This window comes from Capra hircus, unplaced genomic scaffold (genome assembly GCF_001704415.2).
Source record: "Capra hircus breed San Clemente unplaced genomic scaffold, ASM170441v1, whole genome shotgun sequence".
Classification (NCBI taxonomy): Eukaryota; Metazoa; Chordata; class Mammalia; order Artiodactyla; family Bovidae; genus Capra; species Capra hircus.
In genome coordinates, this window is record NW_017216180.1 from 6,957 (window position 1) to 20,416 (window position 13,460).

At 51.6% G+C, this 13,460-nt stretch overlaps 1 protein-coding gene across 2 annotated transcripts; it reads right to left on the bottom strand.

Moving 5' to 3' along the window:
• Positions 1 to 316: 316 nt before the first annotated feature.
• Positions 317 to 11,768, bottom strand: LOC108635459 (NKG2D ligand 3-like). 2 transcript variants are annotated; one of them, XM_018045584.1, is made up of 6 exons: positions 11,671 to 11,768; positions 10,888 to 11,007; positions 2,714 to 2,830; positions 2,070 to 2,336; positions 1,337 to 1,469; positions 317 to 491 (listed from the first exon to the last, which is right to left on the bottom strand). In XM_018045584.1, the coding sequence occupies exons 1-5, from the start codon at positions 11,756 to 11,758 to the stop codon at positions 1,354 to 1,356; spliced, it is 708 nt and encodes a 235-aa protein (XP_017901073.1). In that variant the 5' UTR covers positions 11,759 to 11,768; the 3' UTR covers positions 317 to 491; positions 1,337 to 1,353. The 2 variants fall into 2 exon arrangements, with proteins under 2 accessions (XP_017901073.1, XP_017901074.1); XM_018045585.1 differs by lacking the exon at positions 10,888 to 11,007.
• Positions 11,769 to 13,460: the final 1,692 nt, after the last annotated feature.

The window sequence follows — 13,460 nt, forward strand, 5'->3', positions numbered from 1 at the left end:
CTTTCACTTTCATCATAATAAATTATTAAGGGAAATAGTCATAAATAAAACTTTCTTCTATTGAAATAGGTTGAGGTGATTTCTCCAGACACATAAAGAATCCCTGAGTCCTGTAATAGCAGACGGTATTTTTCTTGCAATATCATTTGCAGAAATGAGGTCACGAGGCAGAGTTTAATTATCCACAAACTAGAATAAGATGAAAAATGTCCTGTTTGTGGAGATTTCTTCAAGTACTTGAATATTTCAGTGTAGAAACATCACCAATTAGCACCAGGAGAAAGTGGCGAAATAAATTGTTCCTATTTTTTTTTTAAAAGTGCTGAGTAGGATTTCGTCAAAAGTGATAAAGCCCATGAGATGATGCATCTACTGTGTCATCGTAACCGGAAAACACTGAGGATTCATGGGGTCTGATCTCCTGGATCTAAAGTGAAGAGCAGGAGAAAGGCCGACAGAGCACTTGTCACACTTCCTGGGAGCACCGTCTCCTGTAGAAAAGAAAAGAGGCCTTTGTCCAGGGGGCTGAGGAACTCTGGTCAATTTCCTGGGGCGGCCCCTCGCCAGCCCCCTCCAGCCCTGCCCTCACTGAGGGGCTCCTATGTCCTCCACCCCCACCCCATGCCCAGCAGCTTCTTGTCACCTCCTCTTTCCTTCCTGCATCACAGAGTCACCTCAGGCCCTGACATGCCCTGCTCAGGCTCAGGACTGGAGCCAGTGAGGAATCAATCTGCTCCCTTTACTCAGGTCCACATCCTCCCCGAGGGGGGCCTAAAGGACCAGGAAGCAGGTCCCTGGAGGAGGGGCCTTGCTTCCTGACAGCCTTGGGGAGCTGCAGGGAAACTTTCACTGCCCTCCAGCCTCTGAGCAGCACACGCAGCTCTCAGGACCAGGGTCCCTGCCCCCATCTCTTCCTGGTCCCGCCCAGCTGGGCGCCTCCACCACAGCTCAGACCCACCCATCCGCAGGCACCTCTGCTCGAGGCAGGGCGGCTCAGTGATGGAGGCTCTGGGTTCCCAGGAGGCTGGTGACGTGCCGGCCACATTGAGTCAGACCTGCTGCTGCTCCAGGAGCACAGGCCTGGCCTCACCCCTTCCCACAGTCTCTGCTGTGGGGCTCCTGCCTTGCCTGCTTGACCCACACCACTTCCTGCGAGAACAGGCCTTTGGAGTTGATTCTGCAGTTCTTGCTCTCGGGTGATATGGCGTCTTATTCACCTGCTCATTTCCAGGGTGAGGAGGTTCAGTGAGGGCCAGGGGTTGGCTGGGATTCACCTGCCCCGGCCTCACACCAGGCCCTATGCCCCTGCCTTCCCTCTGAATTCTGCCCTCAGTACCTGCTCCTGGAAAGGACTCAGCCCAGGAAGACAGTTATGATGAAACTGGTGAGGAGCATGGGGAGGATCCAGGTGATGTGCTTGATGGCTGTGGCCGAGGACTTCACTGTAGGGGGGCCTGTGGTTGGTGATGCTGCAAGGAGAATAAGGGTGAGGCCCTTGCCCAGACCCCAAATGCGGCAGATGTCACCTTAGCCCCCCTGACCCAGGTACCCTTATTATGCAGCCTGTTTGCACCCACACGTGGAGGCCCTTGTGACAGGTCCTCAGGCAAGATGGGAGGGAGGGAGGAGCCCAGTCCCCATGGGACTCTGACAGCTAATGGGGAAGCAAGATTTCCAACAGAGTCACTCAGTCCTGCTGTGACATCAGAGATGGTGACATCAGGATGGAGTCCTCAGGAGCTGACAGCAGAGGCGGTATTGACAGATTTCCAGAAGGAGGACTGGTGACATTTAAAAGGTTCTGGAAAGAGGGAATAGTAAGAAGGAGATTGGAATCACAGAGATGCTCTCATGTTTAGGGTCAGTGAGAATCCGTGTCCAACAGTACAAAGGCCTGTGCTGTGAGGAGAGACGCCAGGAGGTGGACGAGGAAGGAGGGTCACAGAGGATCCCCGGGCCATTGTTCTCCCAGGACAGCTCACCTCTGACGGGTCATTTTCACAAACACAGAGGGGTGGGTCCATGTCACCAAGAGAGAACTACCACTTTCTCCTACCCTTCTCACTTACCCATGGTGTTCTCCCAGCACACCAAGAAAGCCTGATAACAGAGCCGACAGTCTCTCTTGCAGACCTTCTTGAAGCAGTCGGTCACAGCTCTGTCATTCTCCCTCTTCCTTTTCATCCGTCTCCCTCCAGCATGATGCACTGTACAGGGTCCATTGTCCAAATTAAAGGGCAGCCACGGTTGTCCTTTGAAGCCAAACTCCCAGGATGCACCGATGCGTCCGCTGTCTTCTCGACAGCATTTCATCCTGGCCTGCAGGGTGAGAGGGCCTGACCCCACGGAGGAAAAGAAAGAGCTCAGCCTCTGGGCTTGACAGATTCTTTGCCCCACCTGGGTCCACCTCCCCTGGGTCCAGCTAATCTGGCCCTGGTCTCTCCTGCAACAGCTGCTCTTTCCACTGGACTACTAGGGAAGGACAATACCCTTTTTTTTTTTAATCCGAAAACAGTGATACAGCTAAGCCCCCAGGCTACTCCTCCTGCATTTGGATTTTCTAACTCACCCTTGTCTGGGTGTTTCTCTGGTGTAACGTCAGGCATCTGCTCCTTGAGCAAGTCTCCAGTGTCTCTGAGTGTGTCAGTCTGTGTTTCCCAGGCATTCATACATTTCACTTCCTCTCCCAATGGACTCATGAACTTGGTCTTACCTTTACCAAAATCACAGGAGACAAAGACCTTTTGATCAATTTCTCCTTGAACTTCACACCGTGGCTGATCATCTCTGGGCCAAGGATCGATGGTGACATCGGAAAGAGAATGAGGGTCTGTGAAGGCAAAATACAGCGAGGGTGAGGTTGGGGGAAAAAAACCTGTAGGCCCCTTCCCCCAGTTGTGTGAGAGCGGAGTAAAGTGCAGGGCGGGCTGACAGAGCAATGACACCCCACAACACACACCATACAGCCAGTGCCCCTCCTCTCCTTGTGGAGAAGGAGCAGTCCCCTGCCTGGAGAATTTCACACATCCTGGGTTAGTCCCCTTGTCCACCAGGTTTGTTCCCAGCATCATAACCTTTGCAGAGACGTGCCAGGCTGCTATGCAGGAAAAGCCTAGATGACAGAGGACTGTCAGAATCTAACCCCGGGTCCTGTGAGAGATGGGGAGCCTGTGGGGATGCCCCTGAGGAAGCAGGATCATAGGGAGAGGGGCAAAGAGGCGACGGGTGAGCACAGAACCCAAGTTGGAAAAGGAAGAGTTAATAATTATGGGTCACAGGACTTAGTAAGGCTGGGGAGATGCTGCTGATCTCCCACTAGGATGGGTCTTGGAAGCCTGGAGAAAGGCCTGGCCCACATGGCATGAAACAGATATCCAGAACTTCTGAGGCAGGTGGTAGAGGAGGGGATCAAAGCCTTAGGGAAGTGAATCTGCCAGGGTGGACACGGGATGAAAGGACAGGAAAGTGTGCAATCCACTAGCTCCATGGGAAAGCCTGATGGACTCTATGGAGCCCAAGAGGAAAGCATGGATGGGAAGCATCTCCAATAGCTCAAAGTTTACTTTTGTGGAAATCAGGGATAGTGGTAGGAGACCGTGTTCCTATGGGCTTCCGGCAGGAACAGTGATGGAAAATGGGGAAAGATCAGATTCTGGGTGGAGTGTTGTATGTCAGGAGCAAAGTTGGTACAATGATCAAAGTGATTAGTGAAAGTCGCTCAGTCGTTTCAGACTCTTGTGACCCCCATGGATGAAATCTCCAGGCCAGAATACTGCAGTGGGTAGCCTTTCCCTTTTCCAGAGGATCTTCCCAATTCAGGGATCGAACCCAGGTCTCCCACATTGCAGGTGGATTCTTTACCAGCTGAGACACAAGGGAAGCCCAAGAATACAGGGGTGGGTGGCCTATCCCTTCTGCAGCGGATCTTCCTGACCCAGGAATCAAACTGGGGTCTCCCGTGTTGCAGGTGGATTCTTTACCAATTGAGCTATCAGGGAAGCTGAAACTGATTAGCGAGTCCCAATGCCAGCCAGGGCCTGACTGCCAAGAGCACAATGCCTGCTCAGAGCACAGGGTGATCTAGAGGCAGAGAGATGGTCAGTGAACCTGGATGCAAACTGCTTGATTGACAGACAGAAACCAAGGAGAGACAAACACAAGACTGGATGATCAGCAGGCTGAAAGCGGCCATCCCTCCCAAACATCCCTACCAAAATTCCCAGAACTGAGCTACTTCTCAGAAGGCATCACCAGAGAAAGAAGCCCCGTCCCAGTGAGGAGGGCCCTTTCATCACCACAGCAAGTGCAGAAGTCCTTCCATTCTCTCCCGATGAGCCACATGGTTATTTACTGGGGTAAGTCAGTCCAATACTTTGGCCACCTGATGCGAAGAACTGACTCATTGGAAAAGACCCTGATGCTGGGAAAGATTGAAGGCCAGAGGAGAAGGGGACGACAGAGGATGAGATGGCTGGATGGCATCACCGACATGATGGACATGAGTTTGAGTAAGCTCTGGGAGTTGGTGATGGACAGGGAAGCCTGGCAGGCTGCAGTCCATGGGGTCACAAAGAGTCAGACACCACTGAGTGACTGAACTGAACTGGAACTGCAGAAGGAGAAACTACTCCCACATTCATATGGGACCCAGTGTGTTGCTAACACCACGCACAGGAATGGTAGCATGATCCTGGCCCCCGTGCTGTGAAGTGAAGCTCTGAGCACCAGGTAATTAATAGACACCTGTCCCAGGTCCTGCTAACAGTGCTTATCTCTGGGTCCACAGATCCACTCAGTGTCCATTGCACATGCCCTGGACTTCTGACATGAATGGACAGTCTGTGTTGTTAGTAAACTACCATGGGTGAGGGTACCATAGTCGTGAATTCCACATTCATTCTTCTGACCCTGACTCCCCATCCCCTGATAGTACGTGTAAACAACATCATCTCCTGGAGGAAATCATGGAAACGAGTAGCAACCTACAGTCACTCTAGGCCTGCAGAGCTGTGGTCCCTATCTTATCTCCAATGAATTACCACTGAGGTCCTAGGTTTCCTCTAATGGTACATATGAAACATTTCAGGCTTCGCAGACCCTAGGTCTCTGCGGCAACTGCTGTCCTGGCACAAAAGCAGTCACAATTGATGAATGATGAGTGTGGCTGGACCTGCTTCTTGGGCAGGTGACCCAACAGAACCGGTGACATCATAGCTATCTGTGTTTGGAAAGGGGCTACATGCTGTATGAGGCATTTTACTTGGCAGCTCACAACATAGACTCCTAGTGTCCTGAAGAAAGGGCACACCACTTGCAGTGAGAAAGCCCATACCATTCAGTGTGGCTCCTGGTATGGTCCTGGGGCCTGGCAGAGATGAGGCCTCTGGTCATGGAATGTCAGAGTTGCCCAGCATGATCTGGGTTCACCAACCCCTAACCATTAGTTCAGATAGGCCAGCCGTTATAGGATAGAAGTGATTATGTGGCTTGGCATAACCAGGGCCACAGGGAACAAATAAGATGTACCAGCAGGGGACCTAGGCCTGACACCAGAGTTGATACAGGGCCACTATCCCCTGATCACACCTGTGACTTCATGCAGTGTCCCCTACGGCTCCTTGAACCAAGGAAGCCAGTCTACAGCAGAGGGGGTGTATTAGCCCATAATAGTCAGACCCACACTCCTATCACAGTCCCAGCACCAGAAGCTACAAGGCAGGACAGGGTATGTTTCTGGTTCATAAACAGACAACTAAGGCAGCTCTTGGATGATTCTCTAGGGAATGGATCACTCATTACTGGGGTCAGAAACCAAGACAGTGGACAAGTCTGGTTCTCAGTTGATTTACACATTATATTTGGCTCCTGCTGCTCCCCAAATGCGGAAGCTTCTTTTGCACCCAGATACAGATACCAAATTGCTTAATGAGACCTTGAGATATACTTTTTCTGTAGAAGAAAAATCTGTCAACTCCTACCTTAATCAATAACCATTATAGGCTGCTGCTGCTGCTGCTAAGTTGCTTCAGTCGTGTCCAACTCTGTGCAACCCCATAGATGGCAGCCCACCAGGCTCCCCCGTCCCTGGGATTCTCCAGGCAAGAACACTGGAGTGGGTTGCCATTTCCTTCTCCAATGCATGCAAGTGAAAAGTGAAAGTGAAGTTGCTCAGTCGTTAGCGAGTCCATGGACTGCAGCCTACCAGGCTCCTCCAGCCATGGGATTTTTCCAGGCAAGAGTACTGGAGTGGGGTGCCACTGCTGATGGTGTCCCAATTCCTAGACACTACGAATGTGGGAGCAAAGGGTAGGCGTGGGGATGCCCCGCCTCACCCTCGAGCCCTGTGTCACACTCTGCGAAACCCTGTTCCCGTCCCTCCTAAGTTAGGTCCTGGGGGCCAGGTCGGGGGGTTTGCTGGGTGAGTTATTAGACAAAGGGATAAGATGCCAGTTGACAGAGGGCATGTTTAGACTCTCTTCAAGAGATAGGAAGCTGTTGGAGGCCCTGAGCTTCTTGGGACCGCGGAAACATGGGTAATAAATGGTCTTGTAACCAAAAGGGCTCTGGGGTGCCTTATTGGGAAAGACCCGCCCCCATGGTCTCTGTCTGCCTCTTGTTTGTAGAAAAGTTTTAGTCAGCCAGGCCTCCTGTGAGTCTCAAAATGGTGCTTTAAGAGTTAAGAACATGTGAAGATGGAGAAAGGAATACACCTTAGGCTGGGAAACTGGTAATAATTTAGACTGTGACCAGCCATATAGGAGTGTCATGAAACTGCCAGTTCCCTGAAAGACAACAAAGAGCTGACACAAGCCTCAGGTTGCTTCCTCAGGAAGCAGACCCCCAGCACATAAAAACTGCTGGCTGCAAGCACGCAGACCCCTAGACTGGTTGAAACCATAAGCTTGGTGGTGCTCAAACGTTCGCCTTGTGCCAACCACCCTGACTGTGCTCAAGATGCTGATGCGCCCTGCAGCAGCCACCTCTGGCCCGTTTCTAACCTGGAAACTTGGAGGCGGTCTGAGGACATTAGGCCACTATTTTCCCGGGGCTCTTGAGCAAACCAACTTGTCCTTTTCAAACACTTGTTACCTTCATAGGTGGTAGGATGTGGGTCATAACCAGCTTCAACTAGTAACAGCCTGAGCTGTCTGGGAGGAGCTTTGACTCCAGGGAGGCGCTGATCAGTGGCTAGGCATTGAGCGCCTTCCTCAAGATGTATATGTAATTTAAAAAAAATAAATAAACTGAATTCTTTAATTTTTTCAAGTGTTTTAAAAAATTCATTTTTTACTTAAGCCAGCCTTGAAGATAAACACAAAATCTGTTTACTTTTTTTTTTTTTTTTCTACGCAACACAACTCAGGCACGAATTCTGTCCATAGTAAAAGGGATTACTTACTATTGACCTGACCCAAACCCACTTCTGGCACTGAGAAATGCTAGGATCTGCCAAATTTAAGATGTTTCAGTAAATTCCTCTCCTACTTTCCCCAAAGTAAGAAGGCAGAACTCTTCTGTATTAAAAAAAAATTAAAAAGGCAACTTTCCATGAAAGAGTAGTTTCTGTTTCTATTGTAGTTTTCTCTTTTTTTTTCCTTCTAGCTTTTAAGTTTTCTCCCTCCAACACTGCTTTTTCTTGTACAAGGCGAGAGCATTTTTTCATTTTTGTTTTCCTAAGACAAAGTATTTCATCTTATAGACAAATAATTCCCAAGACTAGTGATAAATATTAAAAAAAAAAAAAAAAAAAGAAACTTAAGGGTTTCCCTGGTGGCACAGCAGGTCATGAATCCACTTGCAATGCAGGAGACCCCGGCTCAATTCCTGGGTCAGAAAGATCCCCTGGAAAAGGGAGAGGCTACCCATTCCAGTATTCTTGAGCTTCCCTGGTGCCATCTAGCTTCTTTCCTAGACGGTAAAGAATCCACCTGCAATGTGGGAGACGTGGGTTCAATCCCTGGGTTGGGAAGATCCCCTAGAGACAGGAAAGGCTATCCACTCCAGTATTCAACCCTGGAGAATTCCATGGACTGTATAAGTCCATGGGGTTGCAAAGAGTCAGACCAGGAGTGAGCAACTACTCATGGTACATTCAAGGATGAATCATCTACCTGGCCGTTAATCACACACCACAGCTCTCTATTTCTGGGCTGAGGATCAACAGCGAAGTTGTAGCAAAGAGAGTGAGCGCCTGTGAAGGAAAACGCAGGTGAGGACAGGTTTTGGAGAAGACCCATTACCTCCTCCTCCAACTTATGTGAGAGCAGAGGAAAGCTGCAGGGCTGGGTTGGTAGAGCAGGAAGGCCCCTCTGCCCCCCAACACCACCTACAGGCTGAGCAAGTGGAGAAACCACATAACATTATCTCTGCTCTGCTCATAAGGCCAACACAGAACCGAAAGCTACAGAAAGGAGAATTCACAATTGGGGTCACAGGCTTTAGCAAGGCCAGGGAGATGCTGCTGATCTACTGCTTTGATGGGTCTTGGGATCCTGGAGAAGGCCTGGCCCACGTGGCATGAAAGAGAAAATCCAGAACTCCCGAGGCAGGTGGTAGAGGAGGGGATCAGAGACTCAGAGAAGTGAATGTGCCAGGGTGGGCACGGTATGAAAGGGCAGGAAAGTGTGCAGTATCCCAGGTTCTATGGAGCCCGAGAGGGAAGAACGGATGAGAAGCATCTCCAACAGCTCAAGGGTGACTTTTGCTGAGGGTCAGGGACAGTGGTGGGATTGGTGTTCCTGTGCTCTTCCAGCAGGAGTGAGGATGGAGAAGGGGAAAGAGCTGATGCCAGGGGGAGTGCCCTATGTCAGAAACAAAGCAGATGCAGAGGCCAAGGGGACCAGAGAGCCCCCCTGTAGCCAGGCCTCACTGCAGAGAGTACCACGCTGGCTCCTAGCACAGGGCGATCCTAGAAGCAGACAGAAGGGCAGTGAGCCCTGCTAAAAACTATGATTGAAAGGAAAAATTATATAAAAAACAGACAAACACAAGGCTGGGTGTTCAGGAACCTGAATGCAGACATCCCAACAAAATGTCCAGGTCCTTTGTGCAGAATCCAGCACTGAGTCAGGTCTTAGATTCAGAATCCATTCCTAGAGACAGAGATGCCAGGCATCAGCAAGGAGGGCCCTCTTATCACCACAGCAAGTGCAGAAGTCCTTCTGGCCTTGGAAGCCACACAGTCATTGACTGGGGTAAGTGCACACTTGGCAGAGAAGCCACCCCCACATACATGAGGACCTAGAGTGGGACTGTCATCATGTCCAGCAGTCTGAAACATCATCATGGCCCGCCTGTTATTACTGCGGTGCCTGAGGTCTGTGTAAGGAATACACCTCTGTCCCACGTCCTGCCCACAGGAGTGTCACCCATTCACTGGTCCCCATAGTGCTCATTTCACATCCACTGCATTTGCATATGAATGAAAAATCTTCACAGTTAGTAAGTTACAGTGCAGTGAGGCCACCATAGAAGTGATTTCCAAGTTCACACTTCTGACACTGACCTTCATCCCCCCATAGTACATGTAAGCAATATCATATTCTGGAGAAAATATGAGAGGAGTACCAAGCTAAAACCCTCCAGGGCTGCAGGAGTGTCGACCCTATCCGATCTCCATTTAATTCCCAGTGTGGCCCATAGGTTTCTATAATTGTACATATGACATATTTCAGGCTCTGCAGACCATGGTTTTCTGTTACAACTGCTCTCCTAGCACAAAAGCAGTCACGGACGATTGGTGAATGATGACCTGCTTCTTGGGCAGATGACCCAGCAGAACCTGTGACGTCAGAGGTATCTGTGGTCAGAAAGGTGCTATGTGCCGAATATGGCATTTTACGTGGAGGTTCACAACACAGACCCTTTATGTCCTGAAGCAAGGCCATGTGAGTTGCAGTGGGGAATACTACACCATTTAAATGTGGCTCTTGGTATGGTCCTGGGGGCTGGTGGAGGTGAGGCCTCTGGTAAATGAAATGTCAACATTGTCTATCATGATCTGGGCTCATCAAACCCTAATCATTAGTTCAGATAGACCAGCCATCAGAGGATTAAAGAGATATTGTGGTTTGGCATAAGAAGGGCCAGAGGCAACAAATAAGAGAGAGCAGCAGGTGGCCTAGGCCTGACATCAGAATTGTTGTAGGACCACTATTCTCCAGGGCCTGCCCCCGTGGCTCAGCAGTAAGGAATCTGCTTGCAATGTCGGAGCTGGAGTAGATGTGGGATCTATCCCTGAGTGAGAGAAGATCCCATGGAGGAGAGCATGGCAACCCACTCCAGTGTTCTTGCCTGGAGAATCTCTTGGACAGAGGACTCTCGTGGGCTATAGTCCATAGGATCATAAAGAGTTGGACATGACTGAAGGGACTTAGCATCTACACACTATTCTCTGCTCATGCCTGAGGCTTCATGCAGTGTCCCCTATATCTCCATGGACCATGGAAACCACTCTAGAGCAGAGGGGGTCAGGGGACATTAGCCCATATCTGCTGGACCCACACTCCTTTCACATTCACACCACCCAGAACCTACAAGGTAGGACAGAGCAAGCTTTTGGTTCACCAACAGGTAGCTAAGGCATCCCTTGCACTAGTCCCTAGGGGATGAGTCATCTGTTACTGTTTTGTGACCCAGGGAATTCACATGGTTCTTTAGGTTTTATCCAGGTCGTCTTTGCCTGCTCTTGTAGCACAAAGGTGGAGATGTATAATGCACACAGACACCAAATGGCCTGTTGAGACAAACAGATTTACTCTCTATCTTTTGAAGAAAAGGTTCTCCAACTCCTGTCTTAAATAATAGCTATTCTAGGCCACTGTCTCCATAGTCTCAGGGAATATGAATGTGGGACCAAAGGGTAGAAGTGGGGGTGCCCGTCCTCACCCTCGTGCCCTGTGTCACACACTTTGGGAAACTCTTCTCCCATCTCTCCTGCTTTATGTCCTGGGGGCCAGGCTGGGAGGCTTCTGCTGGGGTGAATTCTCAGGCAAGAGGATAGGGTGCCTGTTGAAACAGGGCAGGTTTAGGATCCCTTCATAGATGGGAAGTTGTTGGAGGCTCTGAGGTTCTTGGGATGGGGAGGAATTCGGAAAAAAATAGTGTTGTAACCAAGCAGGACTCTAAGGAAGCCTCCTAGGACAGACTCCACCCATCTCCCCGCCCAGCCCTCCTGCACTGGGCCCCCCACTTCCCGCCCAAATGGCGGATTCCACCTACACCCTTGCCCATCTCCCGCGGCCTCTCCTGCGGCCAAGGCAACTGGTCAGACTCCACCCAGCCTTCCCCTGAGCCCCCGTGGGTTCGGTCCCTCGGAAGCGGCCGCCACCTTTCCTGCACCCGCTTCAGTGACTCCGAATTCCTGACGGGGGAGCCCGGGGGGCTACAGCAGCGTTTCGTGACGCCGACCTGCCTCTCATGTCTCCCTGCCTTCCCTCCCTTCCTGCTGGGATTCCTTTTTCACCCAGATCTTGTCTTTTCCCTGCAGGGGGAAGGCAACCAGCCGCGAGTCGGGGTGGGGAGCAGGAGCCCAGCGGGAAAGGATCGCCCGGAGCTTTAAAGCAGGGAGGCGGCCCAGCCGCGGTGTCCCCCGAACCGCCTCGGACACCCCGTCCCTCTCCGGTCTTATGGCCGCATGTCCTCTCCTCGCAGGTTAATCCCCGAACTCACCGCCTCGCGCCGTGCAGAACCGGGGAGCCACGAGGAGCACCAGAGCCGGGAAACCAAGACGCGCTCCGGGGCCAGCCTTCCAGTCCATCGCCAGCTGGAGACTGGTTGGATCCGACTTTGCGAGAGCTATTTATAGCCCGCCCAGCTTTATCAGTCCGTTCTCCGCCCCAGTCTGCTCCGCTTGTCACTGACGCTGGGCAGTAGCCGCCCCCCTGGTGACTCACTCCTGTCCCTTCCAGTCCCTCCCCGTTTCTTTCTCCTCCGAGTCCTTCTCGCCCCTTCCTCCCCATTCCCGCCTGCAGTCTTCCTGCGGTGGTGGTTTACTGGCTCAGTCGTGTCCGACTCTTGCGACCCCGAGGACTGTAGCCCGCCGGGCTCCTCTGACCATGGGGATTCTCCAGGCGAGAGGACTTCAGTGAGTCGCCATGCCCTCCTCCTTGGGAGTTTCCTGACCCTGGGATCGAAGCCGGATCTCCTACGTTGTAGGCAGAGTCTTTACTGACTGAGCTTCGAGGAAAGCCCTGCTTTTCTTTAAAAGACTCGATTCCCCCCTACACCGCCGCCCCCCACCCAAAAAAAACACCACCCCCACCGGAAAACTCTGCGGATCTGTGGAAGGGCCTGGAGAGAGCCCTTAACTGCAGTGTCATCAGCAATATATTTTCTAGTAGTTTCTGTCCCAGGGTAGTCCTAGACATTTTGTGGGCCAAAGTAACTGCTCATTAGAAAGAGTTTGAGGACTGAGGCCGGAACCCGATTTACAGGATCCGCGTGGAGACGGGGAGCCTGTGCTCCCCCGGGCGCCCCCTGGCGGTCTCTTCCGGCTGCTGCTTCTACTCTGGTGCCTTTGTGCATGCTAAGTTGCGTCAGCCATGTCTGACTCCCAGTGCCCCATGGACTTTAGCCCACCAGTCTCCTCTGTCCATGGGGATTCTCTAGGCCAAGAATACAGGAGCGGACTGCAATGCTCTCCTCCAGGGGATCTACACTGTGGCCTGTGTGATCCATTTTCTTCCCCCTCATAGTTTACTTCTATGCAGTGTCCAAGCAGCATTGAGCATCTCAGGTTTACGTCTCAGGGCTGTCCACTGATGAAGAATGAGATCATCCATCACTCATTGGGGCTGACAAGACCTCCTGATTCTTGGGAAGTGGGTCTACCAATGACATTGAGAGGTCAACGTCTGTGACAAAGTGATCCACCTCTCTGTTATCATGGGGCTCTTGGCCTCTGCTTCAGGGGTGACTGAGCCCTGAGCTCGGAAGGTCGCGCTGACTCCTCAGCATGGGCAGTGCTCCATTTCATGTCTTGTCACTGAGTGAGGCTGGCTTCCCTGTTTATAGATGTGGAAATGGATGCAAGCAGAGTTTTACTGAAGTAGCAAGAGCAATCAGGTGGAGTTTCATGTTGTTGGAAGTATGCTAGTTGTCAACACTCATTAAAATCACCTCCCAGTTGATTCCACTCCCATCTGGGGTCTAGACTGTGCCCAGGTGCCAGGAGCATGCACGGGTAGGGGTGGCCAGGCCTGTCCAGAGAGCCCCGTCTTCCCCCACCTGGCTGTCCTGACCAGGACTCTAATGCTGTCTTTCTGCCTTTCTCCTGCTCTCCCACTCACTTGCCTCTTTGCCAGCCTCCTCCACTGGGGCTACATGGTCCCCGTGTTACCTCTTGCCAGAGATTAAACCCAGGCCCCTGTCCCCAGGCCTATGCATGAGAGTCTTCCCCTGACACATCGGTCACCTGAACCCACCAAGTTGCTGCCCCACCCAAGCCTGAGTCCTGTCCT

What these genes read in the sequence shown, in the direction of transcription:
- LOC108635459 (XM_018045584.1), bottom strand. Translation starts at nt 11,758, where the DNA reads ATGGACTGGAAGGCTGGCCCCGGAGCGCGTCTTGGTTTCCCGGCTCTG. An exon ending in GTGTGACACAGGGCACGAGG is followed by an intron (nt 2,831 to 10,887) that starts GTGAGGACGGGC and finishes TTGCCTTCACAG; the next exon opens with ACCCTCATTCTCTTTCCGAT. An exon ending in CTCCTGTGATTTTGGTAAAG is followed by an intron (nt 2,337 to 2,713) that starts GTAAGACCAAGT and finishes CCGTGGGGTCAG; the next exon opens with GCCCTCTCACCCTGCAGGCC.